Here is a 24,013-nt window from a genome sequence, read left to right on the forward strand (position 1 = left end):
TCTCTAACCGGAGCCATCTCGTCAGACCAAAAAGGGGGAATCTTTCAGAGATTCTGGATCGGATTTTCTTTTTCTGGGTTGTCGCTCTTTTCTGGGTTACTCTTTTTTATTCAGGGGAAGACGAGTTGTAGACATCACGGCTATACACGGAGTAACTCGGTATATTATTCATGTCCGCGCTGTACGACGTAAGGGTTGTGTGATAGAAACCATCCCTTCGCCGCACGGCGGGCGTGGCGCTTTGCCTTCTGAAGGCGGTAGTCCTTCCGATCTCCTTTTCCTTGCTGGCGGTGGTCAAGCTTCTCTCTGCTTTTCTCCTGTATATTAGTCTTAGTTTTAGGGCGTATATATATTTTTGTCTTTTACTCAAGGCCTTTGTTGTTTCCTATTAAGCACCCAGAAGACTCGTTTTTCTTTTGTGGGGTTGTTTGTAAAATCGAGAGACAGACAGCAAGATGTTGAGCATCAAGAGGGTTCCCACCGTCGTATCAAATTATCAGAAGGATGAGACGGAAGAATGCTCTCGCCGTGTCGGCGGTTGTGGTCGGAATTGCCTTAATAAGTGTTGCATACAAGGTATTTGTTAAAATGCCTAACTGAGTTTTTGAATCTATATGATTTATTTGTTTTCCTTTAATTCTTCAGATTTTTGTCTTTTTTGTTTTTCTTTCCTGTTTTAATTTCATCTTGGTGGGTTTGAATAGGGGCAAAACTTCCGTTATATGCTTACAAGAAGCTGGACAAGACTGATAGCCGCAACGCCGTGCATGGGCATGAGATTAGGGAGTGTCCTGTTGCTTTCCTTGATTCCCTTCTTCTTGGGGAGGTAAGAAAAATCTATATTAATCTAATTTTGTGATTATTTCTAGTTGTTAGCAAGTTTAGCTGTAATGAAAAGCTGAAATGTTTTACCGTCTTATGATTAGTGGGAGGATCGTTCGCAGAGGGGACTCTTTCGATACGACGTTACTGCCTGTGAAACCAAGGTTGCTTTTAGTTTCTTATCTGTCTTTTTCTTGGAATATTTGTATTTAAGTTCTAACTTGTGAACACCATAGAGTTTGATCAATTGGGAATTTTGGATATTGGATTATTGGTGCCAGCTTTAATTTCTTGTGGTAATATTGATTTAGGTGATCCCGGGTGAATATGGCTTCATTGCTCAGCTCAACGAGGGCCGCCATCTCAAGAAGAGGCCTACTGAATTCCGTGTTGATAAGGTGCTTCAGCCTTTTGATGGGAATAAATTCAACTTCACCAAAGTGGGACAAGAAGAGGTGCTCTTTCAGTTTGAAGCCAGTGAAGATGGTGAAACTCAGTTCTTTCCCAGTGCACCAATTGATGTTGAGAATTCACCTAGTGTTGTTGCCATCAACGTAGGTCCCTTGAGTTTCAGGGTTATTTTTTAGCGAGAGTGCTAGTCGAGCCATAATATAGCAAAAATAAATGCTTTGCATGTCAAATTTGCAGGTCAGTCCAATTGAGTATGGACATGTTTTGTTGATTCCCCGGGTTCTTGAGTGCTTGCCACAGAGGATTGACCGGGAGAGCTTCTTGCTTGCACTTCACATGGCAGCTGAGGCAGGGAATCCATACTTCCGTTTGGGTTACAATAGTTTGGGTGCATTTGCTACTATCAACCATCTTCACTTCCAGGTTTCTGTTTGTCTAAAATCTAATTATGTGAATGTAAATTTGTCCTGACATATCCTTTTAATTATATGTCATTTCATTAGTTTGTGATAATAATACACTCTGTTAATATTCGTGGAAACAGGCTTACTACTTGGCTGTGCCATTTCCAATTGAGAAAGCTCCCACCAAGAACATAACCACCACGGATGGTGGCGTGGATATTTCTGAGCTTCTGAATTATCCAGTTAGAAGTCTTGTCTTTGAGGGCGGTGACACTGTCAAAGATTTATCAAACACCGTGTCAGATGCCTGCATTTGCCTCCAAGACAACAACATTCCTTACAATGTCCTCATCTCTGATTGTGGAAAGCGGATTTTTCTCTTTCCACAGGTAATAAGGCTTACAACCTTAATTCTGGCTCCAAGAAAATATTTTCTAGCATTTGTTTTCCAAACTTATTCATGCATATCTTCGATTACGAGAGCATATGTGTGTGTTGTACAAACAAAAGTAGGTCTTTAGAGGACAATAAAAACAATATTTTAAAGTTTTCAAACTCCATATAGATTGAAGAAAATAAAATATGAGAAATGTTAATTTCCTGATACGATATGAGAACATTCTTCCCAAATATTAAATCGAGTCAGATGGTTTATACTAGAGTGATTTATCCTTGAATGAACATGCAGTGTTATGCTGAGAAACAAGCTCTTGGGGAAGTGAGTCCTGAGCTTTTGGATACCCAAGTGAACCCAGCTGTGTGGGAAATCAGCGGGCACATGGTTCTAAAGAGGAAGAAGGACTACGAAGAGGCATCAGAGGCAAATGCTTGGAGGCTTCTGGCCGAGGTGTCTCTTTCGGAAGAGAGATTTAAAGAAGTGAGTGAGCTGATCTTTGAAGCCATTGCCTGCACCTGTGGTGAACAAGACGAGGGAGTTGTTGTACGGGATATGCTGGAAGAGGAGGAGAATGCCAATGCCGTTAAGCAAAGTGCACAATCCCGTCCTGCTATGGTGACCGGGACACAGGAATGTGTTGTTCTGCAGTGAGAACTAGGCCTTAGATGATCTGATCAGCTTACGATAACGATCCAAGTATAAGTTATTGTGCTTTCTGTTTAGGCACCAGTAAAATTTAAATAAGCAGACACCGTTTGCATTTGTCGTGTTAGTTATTGTATTTTCGGTTTAAGGTTTGTATGAACTCTGGGACCGTGTTAAAAACAGTGTTAGTTGTTATATTTTCTTCCTAAGGTTTGTATCAACTCTGGGATCATGTTAAAAACAGTGTATTGTATGATATTTGCCAAATGAATGTTGTGGGATTATATGTAAATATTAGCTGGGTTCTCATCTCAGTTGCCCTATTATTTGAGCAAGAATTCAGAGGGTGTATTTCTCAACTTGGTATGTTTTTATTTCTTTATATTTTTTAGATGGCTGAGATATACTTACGCTATAATACTAGTCTTTTCACACGAGCTTTGCGGGTGAGTTGAATTCCTTTTTTAAGATATTATGTAATAAATTAGAAAAATAAATTTAGGTAATTCATTTGTATTTTTTATATTTAGAATTTAAGTAAAAATGTAAGCTAAAAATGAATTACTCATTGCTTTTTATTTAATCTTTTCCAAAGATAACTTATAAATTTTATGGACTATATTTTATTTTCTTTAAAAATAACATAATATGTTTAAATAATAATTTAAAAAGTATTAAATAATGATTCTTCCTCGTAATATATATATATATATATATATATTTATTTTGTGAAAGAAAATAAAGTGGAGTTTACATGACGGGCTTGCCCAGCCCAATTAAACTTTTTTTTTGGTCCAAACCCAAAAGATCCGCTAAAGAAGACAACAAAATTGTTGATGAAGATTCTCATTTTTCACCGTCTGATTTTCCTACTTATCTTGATTCTCTTTTGACATAATCGATGAGATCATCTTATGGGCAATGAAGCAACTGTACGGGAGAACACGATATCGTGCCCTCACTAAATCATCCTGCAATACGAAGAGAAAGCCAGCACAGATTCTCCTTTTGAACACTAGAGAAGAGGAGACTCTCTTAAGCCCCGGAAGTTGCATAAGCGTACTCTCTCTGTCGCTCTCTTTCTTTTAAGCTTAATCACTCGATTATCTCTCTCATCAGCTTCTGTAAGTCTCTCTCTCTCTCTCTCTCTATAAATATATATATTATGTATGTATATATCGATATATATGCAGACATCTATTTATTACATATAGCATACAAGCAATGTGCGGACGAGGTTTTTGTTATTGTTTGGAGATCAATATTATATTGTTTGTGTATATTGTATGTTAGAATCTCAATTCTGGTTTACAATGATTTTGCACTATGTGCACGCATATCTATTGTTAGTTAGCACCTTGTTTAGTGCATCGCATTATTTGTTGCTTTAATTAAGCCATGGATTTTAGTATAATAAGAATTTGATTTGGGCGAAGGTGAGTTAATGTACACTCCATGGTCAACTTTGTCTGTGAGCTTTAGTGTTTTCAGGTCTCCGTGTTGGCAGTCATAAGATGTTTGATAAAATGCCTGTGAGAGAGTAGAGTTAGTGGCCGAAAAGAAGGGACATTTCTGTCTGTGTCAGGTTCCAAGTCATGAATCTGCAAATATCTAGCTTAGGAAGATTAGGGGTGAAGTAGCCAAGATTGCAGAAGAGAATTTGAGAGAAAAAAAGTAGAATAGAGACAAGAGTTGAAGAAGATGAGCGCCGATTAGCTATTGTATCCAAAAGAAAAAAGAGCAGGGCTATTGGAGGTATGGCTCCTTTTGCTTTGTTACTGCTCTCTTCAACAATGGGATGCCAGTGCTCCAAAGCGTAGTCAGCATACTCAAAAGCACTTAGCATTGCTAGTGAGCTTATTAACAATAATGAAAATGATATGAAAGTTCTTCATACCAGATTTGAAGTAACTGTTTCAGATAACTTTATCGAGCCAATCTGTGTCATCAATTGCATCCGAGTCTTTTGTGGCCCGTCATTGAGCAGATCAAAGTCAGATGCTACTGCACTGCCACTGTCCAAAGTGGGCAGAAGTTGAGATTGTTTGCTTATATCAATGCTACTTTACGTGCATGCAAGCCCCAAAACACTAGGGATATACTCTTGTGAAGGAATTCCAGTAAAATTCTTAGAAGTAACAACTTCTAAAATTATATGATACTCGGCCAAATCTTTTGGTTGAAGTGTTTTAACAAACACTCGGTGGTCACTCATCAAATCACCTTAATTCCCATCCAGTTCAACCTGATGGAACCTTTTTCTGCTTCAATTCTATCAAACTTCTCAACCATCCCGCAGTTTACAACAACCTCCACTACACCTTTCATATCATATTGAAAGTTTTCCTTACTCGCATAATCATCATCATCGTCAATAACATATTCTAGAACACATTCCATGACAAGATTTTTGTGCACATCTAACACATATTTTCAAATCCCTGTGTCCTCCTCTATCAATCTCCTAACTCTCCTAGAGTTAGAAAATCTGTGTTTTGCAATAGATAGGAGAGACGAACTTGTAGCTTTTCTAATTTCAAGGAATGAAAAACATCTTATTCTGGCCTTCTCGTACCCATAGAGTCCTCAATTTGGTGTGACACTCTGTAGCTCATTGGTGTAGGTTCCTCTGTCATTTACAGACAAATTTCTAGAGAGAGGAGAGATGAAAAGAAAATAGGAATTAATCACAAAAGAAGGAAGAGAAATTTGTGAGAAGCAGGATGTCGATTTATGATTCCTTCAGTAATTTCACATTCAAGGACTGAAGTCTGTAAAAGCAAGATAAGAGCAGAAGAAAGAATTGCAGAAGTTGCACAAAAGGAAGAAGAAAAGAACAGTAAAGAGAGTCAAGGGCAAAGGAGGAGCAGAGATCAGAATAAGAGAGAAGATAAAAGCAAAGAGAAGGAAGATGCAGAAGAGGAATCCTGGTTGCCGAGGTTTGGACGGCTTTGTTACCAATTTGTCAAGTTCCTAGAGTTGTGAATCTGCACCGATGTAGCTCAGAAATGGAAGGGAGAAGTAGCAGAGATTGCAGAAGAGCATTTGAGAGAAGAAAAGAGTAGAATAGAGACAGAATTGAAGGAGGTGAGCAGCTGTTTAGCACACTGTATTCCAATATTTTCCAAAATGACAGTCTGCCCAATACAATTGAAGTTTCCTCTGTATATTACACCTTGTCCAGTGGAATCAGAAATATGCTAACAAAAAGAACAGAATGAGTTAAGCAGTTAAGAACTATAAACTAATATCAAATAGCAGCAGCTAACAGTTACTATTTGCAGATTTAATGGTGTCATATCCTGCATCACTGTTTTGACAATTGAATAATAGAAATCCAAACCATGGAATGCCACTCCTATCTTCTGCTACCAACACATCACCTCCTGCATATTACCTTCGATCCTAACAGTCTGAAACTTTACGAGAAATGAACAGAAAGCAATGGAAATCAGTTGATTCCTTTTTTTTTTCTTCACTTCATTGTATAATGAAAGTTTTGTGCTTTGCTAGATATGTTGTCTTGTTTGAAAAAAGAAAACTAGGTTTCTGTCTGAAACCTTTGTGCTTCCATGGTGGATATAAACTTGGTGATTTCAATCTGTTGGTTCTCATATGTTACAATTATGTATGATTATTGAACTATTAGAACTTTTATGGTAGAAAGTGCTTGTGGTTATACAATTTTAATGCACATTTATAAGATCTGGGATGTGGTTGTACATAAATCTCCTATATTTCATTTCTCTTTAAGGATAAAGCTTGTTAACACTATGATTGGAAGTTGGAACAATTGACTTCCACAAAAAAGTTGTCAAATTCATTTAAAAATCCAAATTTCATGTTTATAATGCAGATTTGTAAATGAACTTCACACTTTTGTGGAACTCATTTTTCCAAAATAACCTAGTATTTAATAAAATTTTCGAGCTTTCTTTTTGATAGCCTTGAATTAGGTTTTTGTGCCTTTATCTTGATATTGATGTCATATATCAAAATAGTCCATTTAACATTGAATTTGTGAGGATCAATAGCTCCTGAGCAGATGTTTTTTGTTGAGTTCTTGATATTGTAGTTATGTTGAAGAGTTTATTTATTTCCCAATTTTGAATTGCCAGATATATTGATGCTTTACCATTGTATGCCTCCGTGTAATAAACTTTCAAATTATCTCCTAGATTTGCAGGAAATGAAAAAGGGATTGCATCCTCAGATGCAGTGGATATCGTATGTAACTCAAAGTGGCAGATTGATGAACGTTATGATGACAAAAATACACCATGCTGGTAAAGTTTATCACTTTAGAGCAAAACGTCAAATGGCTGAAAGTATAGGGCAGATTGCTAAATTTAAGCGTCGGTATGAGCAGCAACAGCCTGAGGAAAACAATGAAAAATGACCTGTCTAAAACTAAAAAAGAGCAGGTATATCCAATTAGGTTTAAATATCTATGTTTTGGGAGGAGGAAAGAAGAAGAAAGAAGCTTGAAGCTTGTGAATGCTCTGAACAATGTGTTTTTTTTCTGCTCTGTTATTATGCTTGCATCTGGATCTGATCATACTGCTGTCACTTCACCCAGATTTATCATGTTATTTGGTGTTCCAAGTTTTTGTGGTTCCCCATTGAACTCCTTTTTTCTTCTGATTTTTTTTTTTGAGGAGACCTTTTTCTTTTGATTTAGCTATGGTCTTTACGCTGAGTAGGCATATGCCTTCGGCAATTTGGCATTTAGTTTCACCAAAGATTTAAAAAATAACTTGATGATACTTTTCAATTCTTAATGAAGCAACTCCTGCTGCTTCTTCTATCATGAGTGTGTCTATTATTGGATGCCCAAATTTTCCCAAGGAGTGCCCAAACATCCCGTTCCCACAGGGAAACTTGGCATATCGTGATCATGTGGTAAAAAGTTTTTCTATTATGATTTTCTGGCAACAAAACAATGAGGAACGTTAATGCAGAATTAACTCATTAAATTGTATATTAGATACGTAGCAGATGTGAAAGCTGATGCCTTCTGAAGATTTGCATGGTGATTCTGCATAGTTAACCCTGAAATCTATGAAGTCCTATCTGTATTTTGGTTCAAAAAAGCTGCGAGGAGCTTCGGGTCTCCTATCCCTTCCATCCCCCACAACCATTCTGCTTTAAAGTTAATGTAGCATCCTTGTTTTTCCTTTTACAAAAGGAGCCTTTTGAAAAACAGAATGGAAAGAAAGTCCCTTAGGTTTGAACTTTTCTTACTGTCTTTTTTTGGAATACAGTCTGTCTTGTACTTAGGAAGTTAGCAAGTTAGCGATTTAAATTGCTTTTTCATGATTGGATTCATGAAAAAAAAGCGAAAATCCTACGTGCACAAAGGCAAGCAAAATCATCCTCTCTTACGTAAAATATGTCGATTACTCTCAAGCCGCAAAGCACCCCAACATGTCATATCGACTCCTTGTTTGTTACCCACGTAAGGAAAACATGAAAATACACCTCAAGTCTCTCAAGTTTTCTCTTCGCAATCCCAGACATTTATAGGACACAGTCTGAACTAATTATTTCCAATTGGTTTTGTCAAGTACATCTTCAAATGGCAACCTTTCCACACATTTCTTCAGTTTCCCTCTTCCTGTTGTTAATACCATCACTAGTTGCGACAGCAACTAGCCACCTGACTCCCGAAACATCTCCAAGGAACATGACTGGTACCAGCTCCTCATCGTCACCTTGGCTTGATGAAGTGATGAACCACCATCGTCATCATCGGCTGAGACAGCCAGGGTGCAGGTGGAGGCCGTGGATTTGCTGGCAAGGAGAGCACCCAGGAACTCGAATGCGGTGTTGCGGAAACCAATGCATCGATGTCTCGTCGGATGTTAATCACTGCGGTTTGTGCATAATCAGATGCCCTTTTGGATGGCAATGCTGTAGGGGTTTTTGTGTTAATGTCATGGTTAGTAGGTCCAACTGCGGAAAATGTGGACACAGGTGTCCCAGGAGGAGCCGCTGCATTTATGGGTTGTGCAGTTATGCTTAGCCTCGAATGATCTCACTGCAGCCGCCCTGTGGGGTGGTCAGCCACCGGCAATAAAGTCAGAGCTTGGTCTTGAATTTGAACACATACTTTCTATTCATGTCACCTGCAGTAAAACGAGTTTTTGAGTTCTTTCATTTATCTTCAACTTCTTTTATCTATTTACATTTCCGCTCATATATATATATATATGCTCATATGTATATATATATATATCTATCTATCTAAAGAAAGAGTTATTAATGGACTAAAATATCATAAAAAACCTACATTTTCTGTGTCTAGTTGAAAAAATCACTTAGTTTTTAGTTGTTTTTGTCACTTTCTTCCCTCTCTTTCAATTGATTGATGTAAATTAATCTATAGGAATTAAAATATGTCGAATAACTCGTGTTATTATCTTATACGTCCTAAGTTTTTCATTTCCATCATCTGGTTTTTATTTTTTATTTAATATTTATATTAAATAATTATATGAAATTACGTTGATATTTTTACGTATTACAAATAATATAAAGAGATATTTTTATTTTTTTTTCGAACAATCTTTAGAATCACCACTACTTAACTTTCAACCATTAAATAAAATGTGTATGACTCAGTCTTTCTTTCTTTGAAACAAGGGAATTAAACTAACAGAGTCCGCTAATTCTTGTTTAAGTACGTTTATTTTTGATAATTTTACTAGTTCAAGAACAAAATTATTTAAAAATAAATAAAAAAACAAATTGTATAATCTAATTCAGTTTTTCTAGTGATGCTGCAATAATCTGTCTTTGTAAATGTTATAATCTTAATATCGTTATCTATTCTCGTAATATCTTAATAATTATAAAATAAAAAAAATATAATTCATGACATTAAAAATTAATATAATTTTAAATAATCAATTTACTCCTCTTCGTGTAGTGTAATTTTTTCATTTCACGAACAGAAATTTTAAAAATAAAATTATTTACCACGTAAAAATATTTTATTTTGTATATTTATATGTCTATGCATTCATTATATTTTTATGCGTATAATCAAAGCCAAATTAAACTATTTTTTAAAAAAATAAAAATTAATTCTTAAAAATTTATAGTTTTTACTTATTTTATAATTTTTGTACATGGAAATTTCAAAAATTAAAATTATGAAACGTTGCCAAAGTATCTCCGTGATTATTTATTTATTTATTATTTTCTGGTACTTTTAAAAATCTTTCATAATGGCAGGGGAGGAAGGAATCATTTCGTGCCTTCGGCTCCTCCGACAATCCCGCTTTTGCTTTCTTCATTCTAATCTTATTATAAATTTCTTATCGGAAAAAAGAAAACTCCGCCTTTTTCTCGGGAAACAAACACTCTTAAGCGCCTCGCGAAGCTTTCTTTTCCTTCCTTCTACCCGGAAAAGATCCTGCCAGGTATTTACTCTCTTCTGTTGTTCACTCTGATTCTGGTATTCTCTACTTTGCTCATTGGTTCCGTTGTTGTTCTGCCTGTCAGCAGAGAAGCCCACTATTCTCTTCGTCTTTGAACTGACCATAGTACTGTTTGGAGTATGTGTTTAACTTTTTTTTTAATTTTTAATTTTTAAATCTAATGGAATTGTTATCTTTTGTTTGATCTTTTCCAAAATGCGTTAACCCTATTTTCGAGTGTGGAATTTACTGTGGAGTTGGAAAACTTCTTGTCGGCTTCGAGTTTCATGAATTCTGGTCTGGTATTAATCTCTGGAATGGACGCAGTTACACACTGAAGACAATTTGCAATTTTTATTTTTCAAAATTTCTTTTCGATGATGTTGCCTCCAGAGAGGCCTTAACTCTCGCACCTCTCTCTCTCTATCATCTGTGGTTTGATTTTAATACCTGTTCTTGCTCCACCACCGGCGAATTTATGATGAATTGTATATTCAGTTTTCTTTCTTTTGTATATTGAATACGATTACTGTCTGGTTTGTATTTGTTCATGTTCTGGTACCTTTGTTATTTCTTCATTTTAGGTTACTTCAAGTGCTTTCGGAGACTCAAGTTTGTTATTGAGAGCTGTTTTGGTCAGCTGGGATGGCTCCTTCTGCATCATTTTCTTCATGCACATCCTGCAGGGTTGCTCCAAAAGCATTAAATGGCAATAAAGAATTCATGAGAAATTACTCAAATATCTTCCGCCAGCTACCTGTTCATTCCAAATCAGTTTCTATATCTGCCGAACTTACACATTCGAGGTTGTTTCCAAACAAGAAGATGATGAAACGGGATCAAACCCAGACACTATCTCTGAGAAGTGGAGTCCAGTGTTGTGCAATGGAAGTTAAAGTTAGGCCTACTTTTATGTCGGGGAAGAAGTTTCAACTTGATGATGTAATTGAAGCTCAACAATTTGATAGAGATACTCTGGATGCTATATTTGAAGTTGCGAGAGAAATGGAGGCAATTGAAAAGAATTCACCTGGAAGTCAGATACTCAAGGGTTACCTGATGGCTACCCTTTTCTATGAGCCCTCTACCAGAACCAGGCTTTCATTTGAGTCTGCCATGAAACGTTTAGGTGGGGAAGTTTTGACAACTGAAAATGCCCGGGAGTTTTCATCAGCAGCAAAAGGAGAAACACTTGAAGGTATTCTTTGTCAAGTAGTTATAGAAATTTGGCATTTATATAAGTGTCTTTTCTATTGCATCAATTGTAATCTATGAACTTGATTCGCAGACACTATTCGAACAGTTGAAGGCTATTCAGACATAATTGTCATGCGGCACTTTGAAAGCGGTGCTGCCAAAAGAGCAGCAGCAACTGCTGGTATTCCTATTATTAATGCTGGTGATGGTCCTGGGCAACATCCCACTCAGGTCTTTGCAAAACTTCTGTTCATGTCAATGCTAGAGAAAATTTTATTTTGAATAGTTCTTGAATTTTCTCTTCAAAAATTCCTTCACCTCTATTGTTTATTGGTTAAACTAATTTTTGCAAAATCAAATTTCTATCAAACTATTAATGGAAATGTGATACCACATCAACCTGTACCTTATTACGCCAAGTAGTTTCTCCCTGTATAAATTTTAGGCCTTAAAAAGGTTGAAAAGGTTAGTTGACTTTGTTTTTGTTTATGATTCTATAATAATTGTCAATTGAGGACAGTTCATCTCTTCCACTCCCTCTTCCACCCCCTTTTGACAATTGGACAAATTGAAATACTGCTTGTTGACAAGTTTGTCATAATTTTGGTACTGGAAACTGAATACCAATCTTATATGGTAGTACAAAGAAACAGATTATTATAACTGTCTTATTCCGCTTATCTTAGGAAGCTTATAGAACAATGTTGATTACACAACCATCTGCCACTACTTTCTTTGTTCTTTTAGTGATTACATAATATGCCAACTGTTTGCTTCATTGTTGTCCAGATGAAATATGAATCTTTTCTTTCTTCAGCCTCTCCATTTACATATTGTGGCAAATTTCAATTGTCCAGCTAAAGACTGCTTGTTTTCTCCCTATGATGAACAGGCTCTTTTAGATGTCTATACCATTGAAAGAGAGTTAGGGAAACTGGACGGTATTAAAGTTGCACTTGTGGGAGATCTTGCAAATGGAAGGACTGTTCGGTCACTCGCTTACTTGCTTGCAAAGTACGAAAACGTGAAGATCTACTTTGTTTCACCGGTGGTGGTGAAGATGAAGGTTAGCATTCATCAGAGTTAGCTCATTGGAACACGCTGATCTGACCTGAAAGAAGAACATGAATTAATTATTTTTTGAGGAACAGAAGAACATGGATTATTGATAAATTTTGTGGTTTGAATTCATTGAGTAGCTAAACTTTTTAAGTGTTCACTTTTCCATGTTTCCAGGATGATATAAAGGAATATTTGACAACAAAAGGAGTTGAATGGGAAGAGAGTGCTGACTTAATGGAAGTGGCTTCCAAATGTGATGTCGTGTACCAAACCCGCATTCAACGAGAACGGTTTGGTGAGAGACTTGACCTTTACGAAGAAGCTCGGGGAAAGTACATCGTGGATAAGAATGTAGTGGGAGTGATGCAGATACATGCTGTTGTCATGCATCCTTTACCTAGGCTTGATGAGGTATGCAATGTTTTAGTAATGTTGGCTATATTTTATGGCATCAGTCAAAGTCTTGCCATGAAGCATTGGTTAATTTACCTTCGCTATTGTTTCTATGTAGATTACCGTGGATGTTGATGCAGATCCAAGAGCTGCATACTTCAGGCAAGCAAAAAATGGTCTTTTTATACGTATGGCTCTTTTGAAACTTCTGCTTGTTGGGTGGTGAGGACGCGTTTTTTGTTTTCTGGGGCTCACGAAATGCAATATTTCTTTCCAAAATTTGACATCATGAGACTTGTTTTTTCTCGAGTTTATCTATGCATAAATTCTAATGTGAGAATAATTTGGCCCTAGAATTATGCTACATGAGTCATAGATGTGTTTTATGATCTTCGACTGTTTTTTGGTTCTTTTGTCAATATTGGCCTCCTTCCGAACATGGAAAAAGATGGGAGAAATAATTGTGTGATTTTGGCTATGTTTGGAAGAAATGGAGTTTGTTTGTAGAATTTATTTGAAAATTTACAATTACTTAATGATACATCACAAAATTATAAAAATTGAGTTCATAAATACCTTCAAGTGGAATCTTCAAATTTTACATTGAAATTATTTAGAAACTCATTTTTATCATCTTATAAAAGATCTTCACTTTCCCTTAGTTAAAATAAGTGTAAATTTGTAAATAAATTCTACAAACGAGTTCGTGGGGTTCCAAATATTGCTTCAATAACCTGTAAGCAAGAGAAAGAATTTCCATTGAACAAGCAGCAAGGATAATATGTGGGTGCTAAGATGGACGCAGAGTACCACATCTCTGCACAAAAATAGTATGAAGAAAACCCTCTATGACTCTGAAAGTCACCGCAACCATCGCCGTCACCATTCAAATGGTATAAAACAGGGAAGGTACTGGTTTTTTTTGGGATGTTCATCTTTTAAGATAAATGGTTATGAGAATGGAAACTCTGAGTTGATTTGTGTATAGAAATCCAGTACGATTGTTCGTTCGGAAACTAATGTAATCTTTTCTTGTTTTATTATTTTACTACAGTGGTGCAATAATTTAACTATCAATAGATGCTCTATCTGATACTGGGAATTTTGAAAGAATTATTCTTCACGGCGGGTTATGACTTACGAGAGATGTTAGAAACTCTGTTTCTTTCTACTATGTGCAAAGCTTTCTAGACCTGCCACAGCTTGTTAATTGTTTATAAATTTTAGAAGTCAAATATGTCACTGTGTTTTACATATTAACTTTAAATTAATTGTAAAATTTAATTTGTTATATATCTTAAATTTATCTATGAATTATTATTTGTGATTATTTTCATTTAAAAAATTATGAATTACTATTATATAATACTTGAGGATTTTTTTTTTTTTTTTTTTACTGTTAATGATAAGAATCTTTGTAAAATTCCATAGATATACAGTTATGTTTTAATGTAAAAGTTGCATGTATTGACATATGCACATTTTATTTTCTGATTTTGATATCATGTGGACTTATTTAGATATTAATTTTACTATTATAAAATTTATTTCTTTTTACAAATAACTTCAACTTTTTTGTCGAAGTTTAAAACTTTAAAAGGTAGAAAAAAAAAACGTAGTTGTTGTAATCATTTGTAGAAATATAGTTAAATCAAATATAAAAATTTATGTAACATATTATTTCAATTGCACATGAAATTGTTATTATGTTTTATTTTTGCAATTTCAATATAATTTACACATTATGTTAATTTATGTTTAATATAGTATTTTATTATTTTAATTTATTATTTAATTAGTTAGTTTTATGTAATTAAAATTTTATAAAAAATAATAATTTTATATTATTAAAATTTTAATAAATAAGAATTTTTTTATTAATAGATTAGAAATTATATAAATATCTAGATTTAATAAATTAAAAATAAAAAATAAAATTATTTATTTATTTTTTAAAAATTTATAATAATATAAAAGTTAAATAAATTTATTTTAGAGTTCTTTACAAATTCTAAAATAGCAACATATGTTGGGTTGGTACCCTTTTATTCAAATCTACTCTCATTACCATCCAAAACAGATTTGAATCCACCAATGTGTTCTATGGTGTTTATGATAATTTTCAGCGGTAGTGGAGGCACTGGTAAAAAGTGTAGCAGCATTTTGGAGGCGCCGGTAAAAAGTGGAGCCGTACTTTGCAGTCGTTGGTAAAAAAGTGCAGCCACATATCTAGAAGTGCTGGTAAAAAAGTGCAACAGCACTTTGAAGATACCGATAAAAAATTGCAGCCGCACACTCAACCGCTAGTAAAAAGTTACAGCCGCACATCTATACTTAAAAATACTGCACCATTCCGTTTTTCTGCGCACATTTAGAGATCTGTTTAGAGAAAACGAGCCAAGCCAACTTTGATATGTTTTTTGAGTTGAAATCGAACCGTTTTAAAGTCAAACTCGAATTATTTTAGAGTCGAAACTGAGTTGTTTTAAAGCCGAATTGAGCTGAGCTGTTTTAAATTTATTTGAACCGTTTTAAGCTAGATCAAGCCATGTTGAGTAGAGTCAAACCGTTTTGAGCCAAACTGAGCTATTTTGAGCTGGATCAAGCCGTTTGAGCCGAGTCGAGCACACGTGTCTTTGATAAATTGCATGGTGACTCTTCAACACTTATTATGTAAGTTGAGCATGTACAATATCTCTGTAACTACTTGAGAGAAATGTTGAATATAATAATTAATTAATATTATATAATTAAAATTTTATAAAAATAATAATTTCATACTACTAAAATTATAATAGAATTAAAATTTCTATAAATATTTATGTGTAACTAATTAGAAATAAAATTATTTTTAAAAAAAAAAATTTACAATTTAATTAAGTACAAATTTACAAATAAATTTTATATTGTTTTTTTATTTGTTCAAACAGAGTCTTAATTTTCATTCTCTGCCTCTCAAATCTTGAGAAAGAGTAGTTGTAGCGTGCTAATATAAGCATAGTCACTATTTTAAAGCCCATTTATCTCTTGGCTTAATGGTGTAAGTATAGAGACAATAATAATACGCTCCAAGCAACAAGAAAATTTCTAGTAAGTAGGGAAGTTGGGATCAACCTCATGCGCCCAAGACTCTATACCTCCAACAACATCCCTAGCTGAAGTGAAACCCACACTGTGGAGGTACTTAACGGCTCTCTGTGAATCATTACCACGTCTGCATACCACATACAGGCTAGCCCTTGAGCCAGAATCCCTATCTTGCCGGTTTTCCTCTTCTTTCAATGCCAAAGAAACTTCCGGTAACCTTGATTCCAAAGCTGCAAGAGGAATGTTTAACGAATTTGGAAGAGAAACTATCTTGAAGTGATGTGATGGGCGTACATCCAGCAGTATGTGTGGCTCTCCATCGAGAACTCTCTGCTTGTAATCCTTGCTGCTTATTCTGCAATCTGGCTGTAGAAGGTTTAGCTTCAAGGGAGACTGCATTTAATCCAAACTGATGACATTAAACCATGTGTCTATGTAGTAATGCAAAGTTCAGATATTTTTGACACATCGAATGGAATAGAAGTTGCATTGATGATCTTATCTTCAGTGCAGGGTTTGAATGATGACAGTCCTAGGGTCTGTGTTTTGGTATAGAGTACAACATAACACTAAAAGAAGCAAACAGAAGGATAAATTATACAAATTTTTGCTATTTTGGTTACCGTAACAACCAAGTTTATTTTGAATTCTTACTCAGTTTTCTCTTTACAATATTAACTAAACTAGCACTCTTTTGCGCTTTCTAAGACTAAATTGCCCATTATGTTTCTTTTCATTTTTTTAAAAAAATATTTAGCAATTACGTGATCGTCACGTAATATAAATTAAGCTATCATCTAACTTATATACAAAAATTTATTGAGTTTACAGTTTCTTTATACAAAAACTGAACTTTTTCTTAAAAATAATAAATCCAGTTGGACTTACACCTAATCTCAAGTACCGTTATGTAATTTAGCCAGACTTAAACATAAACATAGTTAAGCTAATTTTAACTGGTGAATGTGGACTTGGGAAATAAAATTTTTAGTTGAATGGAAGGAAAATAGAAAGGAATATATACCACTGAAAGTGGAGACTCAGTGAATCTCTCATAATCAAATTCTTTAAATTGCTCCCGTTTGAATTTTGAGTTTTCTCCACAAACCTCGCATTGTAATGACCTGCTTCTAATCTTGACCTGAGCAGTAAAACTTAAAGCAGTAAGTAACATGTAAAACAAACCAAAATGGTCCAGTTAACAGGGATGGAAAAATCCAATCAATATCAAAGACCATACAACTCGAATTCGTGCAGAGAGTGCATCAAAAATAAGCATCCGTCCCGTGAGTGGTTCACCAATAGCACTAGCAATTTTGATGGCCTCTAGTGCTTGGAGACAGCCAATGATTCCAGGAACTGAAGGAAAATCAATATGTTAAAATATTCTTCTCTAATTGAAAAAAGAAAATAAATCTTAGCAAGGAATAAGTTAATCTGGTCAGTTTCATGCAAAAGATATTAAAAAATAAATAACCATGATTTGCAGACAGGACCAAAGAGGCAAGGACAGTAGTGAAAAGAGTAGCTCAGGAAGGACAGTAAACTACCTACTCCTAGAACGCCACTATCTGAGCATCTTTGACATGCTGTCGTCGGTGGGGGAGTTGGAAAGAGACATCGGTAGCATGGACCTCCATTGTAATTGTAAACAGTCAGCTGCACAACAACACTGACGGTTCAAGCATACATTCAGATATTGCCCAGTACTTTTCTTTTGGGTGAATGTTTGTCCATAAGTCAGGTTTGACTGGAAAATAGAATGTGATAATGACCATAAACATACCTGACCTTCCATTCCCAAAGCGGCGCCAGATACTAGAGGCTGCATGAAAAGCATGGAAGCTCAGTGCTAGATATGGAATCAAGATATAGGCCACCTTCACAAATCAGGTTCTTTGCAGCACTACCATTAAAAAAATCTTCAATAAGAAATTTTACCTTGCGCAACAGTACACAGCAATCACTGATCATATAGCGACTTGGAGCATTATCAGTTGCATCTACCACTATGTCATATCTAGTAAAATATAATCAGTTACGGAAGTCATAGCATTTCATGTCAAAAAGAACAAAGGAGAGGATGCTTGAGGCAAGTAGAAGATTGTCACGTCGCACCCTTGGAATCGGGTTAAGGAGCCTTCCACGGTGAAGTCCCTAAGCAACTTGGAGGCCTGCTTGCTGGATTCTCAGCCTTGCCTGGCCTATGATGAGGCTTATCAAAGAGAACCTCCTATTTCTATATCTTTAGACTAGAACAATAATTTAACGATCATAATGATCATATTCATACTGAAGCTATTAGAAAAACGTCCCTCTAGGAATCAAGACTCTTAGAACCTATTATATTGAACATATAACTCGTAGAGAAACAGGTGAAAAACCCTCCTAGTTAATCAGCAACTCACATTTTCCTGCAACAGTTCTTCAGTCAAATATGGCTTTCCATGTGGTTGTAGTTCCCTGTGGGGTGCAGAGGGTAAGAATGGCTGAACCTGCTAGTCCTATAAAATTACTTCAAACATGAGACATGGCACTACTTCTGGTAGAGCCAGGCCTAAGTACCTCATCCTCAGTCTATAACCTACGATAGAACTTAGTGATTTCATGCCCTATCAGCTACTTATCCCGCTCAACTCCCCTTCTCCGACCATTAACAACATGGTGGTAGAACCTAGTTTTTGCATCACCCTCTTTCGCCCATTTCATTCTAGACTTTTGCCTTACCTTTCCTTAAAGAGATTCAATTTTTGCATGAATTTATATCCCACCCATTCGCTAACGGGGTCATCATTCCACCATTCCTTCATTTTAGCAACAAAATTACGATGTTGGATCTATATGTTCTTAGAACTGAATGGATTAGGACCTTGTTGCACACGTTGGGAATCCCACATAATCGGGAAGTGGTCTGATATAGATCTCATAAAACATCCTGAACCAAATTAGAAAACATGTCCTCCCAACAAGATCAAATCACGAAGCAATCAATATGCAAAGAACAACTACCTCGCATTTCCACAGACAAGGTGAATCAAGCGTTATTTAGTGGGAGATTGCAATATCACTCATCATTATCAAACTGACTGCAATCTTCTGAACATGTTCCTGGATAACAAACCTAAAGGTTTTTTTTATTAATGATAGTGACAATATTAATGCTAGTGAAGATACCCAAAGTTATTAATTGAGAATAAGTCATGGAGTGGGAAAGTGATAACAGAAAAGAAGATTCCTCACTTCTTTCTATTATTCAAAACCCGTAACTCACAATCTTGCATAAAATCATCGAAGCCCCGCATGCTCATAGTTTCTCAGCCACCTCCCAACTTCTCATGAAGAAATCTACAAGCATTAAAGTGACTCCCTATACAGCAAGCACAAATCAGAAAGAAAGGATGGCTCCTCCCCAAAAAGAGATCTACATCTAGGGTTCACAGGCCCATAAGCACATGTTATCCACCAGGATCCCTTTCCTTTCATATTAAGCAAAGCTGTTACAGTGAAGGACCCTTCGATCACATCCAGTCAACTAGCAACTGTAGTGTCCCACACAATATGCAATCCTCTTGAGGCACCTAAGGATGGGACAACCACCTATTCCTTAAAGCTCAACTCCCAAATACTTCAAATCAAAATTCTATTGATAGATTCTTTTTTCGTTTCTTGCAAGAGCATTATGTGGAGGCACACCCTATTAACTACTTCATTTTCTTCCTCTTAAGACCACATCCCAATCAATTTTTGTTCCAACTAATTATCTTCATGAGATGTGCGACTTCCCCAATTTGCCTAGATCTCTTTGGACTTGCACGAAATTTCCCTCAATTTGCCTAGATCTCTTTGAACTAGCACGATAATTCATTAGATGTACGATGTGACCACGCACTGCTCTAGGAAGAATTTCAGGCTATAATGATTTGTTCTCACCACAAAAATCCCCCCCCAAAGATAGGTCTCCACCGCCGAATTACTTAAGCTAGGCCCATTTACTCTTTTTCATATGCAGGTGGCCCAAGTGTCCTAACAATATCTTGCTATATATGATGATGACATCAAAGAGTACAAACTCGCGTAAAGCTCAAAGATCGAGTTCGATAGAGCTTGGAATGTTGAGGATGCGTTGGTGAGTCCAAAAGGCATGACGAAAGACTCATTGTGCCTGTAAGGTGTTCTAAAGTTTGTTTTCTCGATGGTATGTGGGTGCATCCTTATTTGATGGTAGCTGGATTCAAGATCTAGTTTGGTGAAGTATTGGCACCATGCAGCTCTTCTAAATGTACTCTATCATAGGAATCAAGAACTTATCTTTAACTATATTATTATCCATAGCATGATAGTCCACACAAACCGCAACATTTCAAAGTTGATGTTTTGTTTAGAATTAGATCCCTATAAGATAACCAGGAATCTTGGAACTGTTTTATTGAACTTCTAACTCCTAAAAAAACAATAATTAGAATTCCTCCTAAACAGTCCTAAGTTCAGCCAACTCTATCGAACATTTTCTTTCGTCTGTCAGCCGCCACTTTTCCCCTTTCCAAGGGTCCTATTGCTGTAGACAATCACTGTGAATTCTTTTGGTTGTCAGTGGCAGTGACCATGACAAAGATATCACATTTCAGTGATATAAACAAAGGATACTTGCTCAAGATTTCCAAAGCATTGCTTGTACGCAAAGCTTCTTTGTATTCAACAATTTGAATAGTGGAGTTAATCCTGGAACAAAACACTATATTAGACAAAAGTGGGAAAATATAAAAATACAAATTTCTAGGCAAGTCCAAAGCAAAGGAATCAAATAAAGTCTCCTCATACTGTGAACATCACAATTTAAACCAGATATCTACAAATGAAGATCAAATTGAAAGGGAATAACCTACGAGCGACAAGCAGCAGCAGCAGATTTCACTTTTGGGTGGCCAATATATTCTTCAGTGTGGATAACCTAAAGAAGACCAGATGACAATTAAGATCAAGAAAATAGGTGAAAGAAATTCCATATCATACATTTTGTAAGCAAACAGATAGCGATTGAGTAAATCAAATGAAGAACACGTGTACAAAGAATAGAAAGTCCATCTAGTCCCTGACAGAAAACAAAATAAAAGATTTGACTGATAGAGCAAGTACAATCAGAAATCAAATAGAACAAATTACAAAAGAGAAGAAAAACGGATTTATAACCCAAACTCAAGAAATAAATATTAGTTCTACTGCTAAATGAAAAATCTAAAGCACAGTCATTACTTCCTATGGTAAAGAAATGAAGCTGACCGAAGCCAATAAAGGCCACTAGGACCATGAATTATCCACCTGTCCTAAAGTGCAGAAAGAATTATCTCAAAAAAAATGCAGAAAGGATAATTATATCGTGTATCATAGAAAATATTCATTTCCTCGATCAACAACACTATCAGTTACATGAGATAGCAGTAGTTTCCATAAGTTATATGCAACTTATACCTGCCTGTGCATGTTATTAAGCTCAACTACATCATGATCAACAATTCCCAAGCGGCCTAGAAAAAGAAAACCCAGAAAAAAGGGAATAGATGAATACTAACAACTAAATATTTAGAAAGTAAGGTCCTCCAAAATGGAGAAGCTAGAGTGAGTAACCTCACTTATGAAGGAAATAACATTTTGAATCTTGTTAAAAAAAAAAGCAAAAATTCTTACCAACCCCACAAGCAGCAAGATACAACAAAGCAGGGGAGCCTAATCCTCCAGCTCCAACAACTAGAATCGAAGACTTCAGGAGATTTGACTGCCCTACAACCGAACAAACAAAACAAAGAACAGCAGCTTAATACTAAACAATAAAGAACGGAATTTTTACTAACATTCTAATCTAAACAGGTAATTCCTTTCCATAATTCAACAAAATTGACAAAAAGGTACTAATCACTCAAAACTTTGCTGGTGACGGGCTTGCAATAACACTAAAAACGACTCTATACTCTTATCATCAGAACTCCGAGAAAAGGAAAAATGAAACGTAATAGTATGCGTTGTTTAATAGAGGAAATACCTTGAACTCCAAAGGAAGGAAGCAGGAGGTGGCGACTGTAACGGTAAATTTGATCGGCCGACAATCCGTGGCCGAGCACAGAAGCAAGATTGAAGATTGAAGGGCAAGAATAACCATTTGGAGCGGCGTCCTTTCGCTCTGACGTTGTCGTTTCGCGGAGCTGAGCTTCGAGAGATGAAATCCGATTCTCGATGTCGGCCTTCTTGGCCTTTAAGGTTTCTATTTCGCGAAGAATTTCAGCTGCGTCACCTCCGTTTTTCTCCATCTTTGTTTATTTTTTCTTTATTTATTATTCATAATTCTTCGCCAGTTTGCAGAGAAGAGAAGGAACTTCACAGTGTCAGTGAAGAGCAGAGGAACCCTAGCAAGAAGAAGTTGTGCCTTAAGAGGTATTGTACTTTAATGTGCAAGTAGGTACTGCATGGTTCCACGTCAGTGGGTTGACACTGTTGACTTTTGAGAGTAAACGACGCCGTTTCAAACTTAAAAGAGGCCCAAAATGCGAAAGGGCAGTGTGATCAAAAGGGGTCGTTTTCGCAACCTTCCGTAACTGGAGGCGAAATACATCTTCGTCCTCCACCCCTCCTCCTTGTTAAACCCTACTGCTCCCGCTTTGGGCACCTGTGCTGAGGAATCGAAAGCTATTTAGGTAAGTTTCTGATTTAAATTATTCTTATTTGAATTCTGTCCTTTCCTTCGATTAGTTCTCTTTAGGATTCCTTGTTTTCTCCGCCTTTTTTCTCTGTCTTGTCTTCACGAGTGGAAGAACGAAATGACAGAAGTACAAGTCGCCATATTTTAATTATGCAAAACTAAGACAATGTACTCCTTTTCTTGCTCAGATGAATTTTGATCAGTATATTCAGGTCATTTTGCTTTGCTATTTCTTTTTTCAAGTGAGCTGTTTATCTGGTTTAGATTGGTGGCTTAATGTAATGTTGCGGCTTAAGCATTTTTGCTTCCTTAGATGTCGTATACAATACTTCTAACTGTGAAAATCTCTTACTTTGTTTACTTTCGATTTCGTTTACCTGGAACGATCTACCTAGACTTACGTATAGTCTTATGCTTCAAAGTTCTAATACAGCTTCTAGGGTTAGTGTAATTTTTACTGTTTGTTGGAAACAAAAGCAATGTTAGATGCTGTGGTTGAACCTGTATGCATTTCTTTTCTTCTGTTTCCTCTGTGAAACACAATCGTGTTATTCATAGAACCCGACTGATGACTTTTACATTTTCTTTCTGATATATATGTCTTTGTGTGTGTATTTATGTGTATTCAACTAGTGTTCTCTTCCTTGACTAGTTCATAACATCTACATCATAAATTTTCCTCAGACATGCGGAGAACAACCCGATAGTTATAATTTTTTCTTTAAAGAATGCATATTTTTCAAAGGAAGCATATTGATTATATTTGCCATCAGGGACTATTAGTCGAACAAGGAAGATATGAATGCTTTCAAGGCCTTCAAAGCCCATGTTCCAATTGAATGGAGCCCTAACCTTTATATAACCCTTGTGAGGGGGATCCCAGGCACCAGGAGGCTGCACAGACGCACTTTAGAAGCATTGCGCCTCCGCAAATGCAACCGTACTGTCATGCGGTGGAACACACCCACGGTTAGGGGAATGCTTCAACAGGTGGGTTTTGTTTTGCCTGTGCTTCTTTATTTCTTTTCATTTCTAACAGTTATTATAACTATGGTACTACTTGTACAGGTTAAAAGATTGGTTGTAATTGAAACAGAAGAAATGTATAAGGCTCGCAAACAGGCAGACGCCAACCATCGAGCTCTTCGGCCCCCATTGGTTGTTAGTCATCTTCCAAGTTCAGGAACAGATTCTTTGAAACAATCTTAAAAGAATATATTTGGTTTGCTCTTCTATCTTTGTTTTTACAGGATTCTGCTTCCTTTATAAGCTTTTGTTGTCTCCCTATCATAAATTATGAAACCTATATTTTAGTAAGTAAACGTTTGTATCTTTTTACAGTCACTGCTTTACTTTAGTTTTAGTTTTCTATTTCTTTTTTTCCTGGATTCTTGAAAGGAATAGAGGATAAATCAGAGACAGCAATGCTTAGTTGGGACTTGTATGAATCCTATCTATGTATCATTACTTTGTATAAGTGGCT

The 24,013-nt window shown here is 36.0% G+C and overlaps 5 protein-coding genes across 6 annotated transcripts; 4 read left to right on the forward strand and 1 right to left on the reverse strand.

The window, feature by feature from the left end:
• The first annotated feature begins 227 nt into the window (after positions 1–227).
• On the forward strand, positions 228–2,971 carry LOC110820751 (GDP-L-galactose phosphorylase 1). Its single transcript, XM_088218637.1, has 7 exons — positions 228–576; positions 705–826; positions 927–986; positions 1,134–1,376; positions 1,471–1,656; positions 1,778–2,026; positions 2,326–2,971. The coding sequence occupies exons 1-7, from the start codon at positions 456–458 to the stop codon at positions 2,683–2,685; spliced, it is 1,341 nt and encodes a 446-aa protein (XP_088074763.1). The 5' UTR covers positions 228–455; the 3' UTR covers positions 2,686–2,971.
• Positions 2,972–3,585: 614 nt separating this feature from the next.
• LOC110820594 (Ribosomal protein L31) lies at positions 3,586–7,306 on the forward strand. The gene is made up of 2 exons (XM_022050103.2): positions 3,586–3,803; positions 6,858–7,306. Exon 2 carries the CDS (start codon positions 6,869–6,871, stop codon positions 7,076–7,078), a length of 210 nt encoding a protein of 69 aa, XP_021905795.1. The 5' UTR covers positions 3,586–3,803; positions 6,858–6,868; the 3' UTR covers positions 7,079–7,306.
• Positions 7,307–9,912: 2,606 nt separating this feature from the next.
• PYRB (PYRIMIDINE B) lies at positions 9,913–13,264 on the forward strand. Of its 2 annotated transcripts, none has more exons than XM_022050443.2 (6): positions 9,913–10,106; positions 10,688–11,301; positions 11,392–11,531; positions 12,193–12,366; positions 12,537–12,773; positions 12,874–13,264. In XM_022050443.2, the coding sequence occupies exons 2-6, from the start codon at positions 10,749–10,751 to the stop codon at positions 12,979–12,981; spliced, it is 1,212 nt and encodes a 403-aa protein (XP_021906135.1). In that variant the 5' UTR covers positions 9,913–10,106; positions 10,688–10,748; the 3' UTR covers positions 12,982–13,264. The 2 variants fall into 2 exon arrangements, with proteins under 2 accessions (XP_021906135.1, XP_088074764.1); XM_088218638.1 differs by lacking the exon at positions 9,913–10,106 and adding an exon at positions 10,116–10,241.
• A 2,378-nt stretch (positions 13,265–15,642) lies between these two features.
• CNX5 (co-factor for nitrate, reductase and xanthine dehydrogenase 5) lies at positions 15,643–22,244 on the reverse strand. Its single transcript, XM_088218639.1, has 11 exons — positions 21,877–22,244; positions 21,525–21,617; positions 21,309–21,364; positions 20,726–20,790; positions 20,487–20,561; positions 17,784–17,862; positions 17,629–17,667; positions 17,393–17,501; positions 17,083–17,201; positions 16,867–16,983; positions 15,643–16,235 (listed from the first exon to the last, which is right to left on the reverse strand). Exons 1-11 carry the CDS (start codon positions 22,139–22,141, stop codon positions 15,843–15,845), a joined length of 1,410 nt encoding a protein of 469 aa, XP_088074765.1. The 5' UTR covers positions 22,142–22,244; the 3' UTR covers positions 15,643–15,842.
• A 125-nt stretch (positions 22,245–22,369) lies between these two features.
• On the forward strand, positions 22,370–24,007 carry LOC110820617 (ribosomal protein L30 family protein). The gene is made up of 3 exons (XM_022050142.2): positions 22,370–22,525; positions 23,304–23,520; positions 23,599–24,007. The coding sequence occupies exons 2-3, from the start codon at positions 23,329–23,331 to the stop codon at positions 23,737–23,739; spliced, it is 333 nt and encodes a 110-aa protein (XP_021905834.1). The 5' UTR covers positions 22,370–22,525; positions 23,304–23,328; the 3' UTR covers positions 23,740–24,007.
• Positions 24,008–24,013: the final 6 nt, after the last annotated feature.

This window comes from Carica papaya, chromosome 4 (assembly GCF_054855325.1).
Source record: "Carica papaya isolate Zhongbai chromosome 4, ASM5485532v1, whole genome shotgun sequence".
In the NCBI taxonomy this organism is placed as follows: Eukaryota; Viridiplantae; Streptophyta; class Magnoliopsida; order Brassicales; family Caricaceae; genus Carica; species Carica papaya.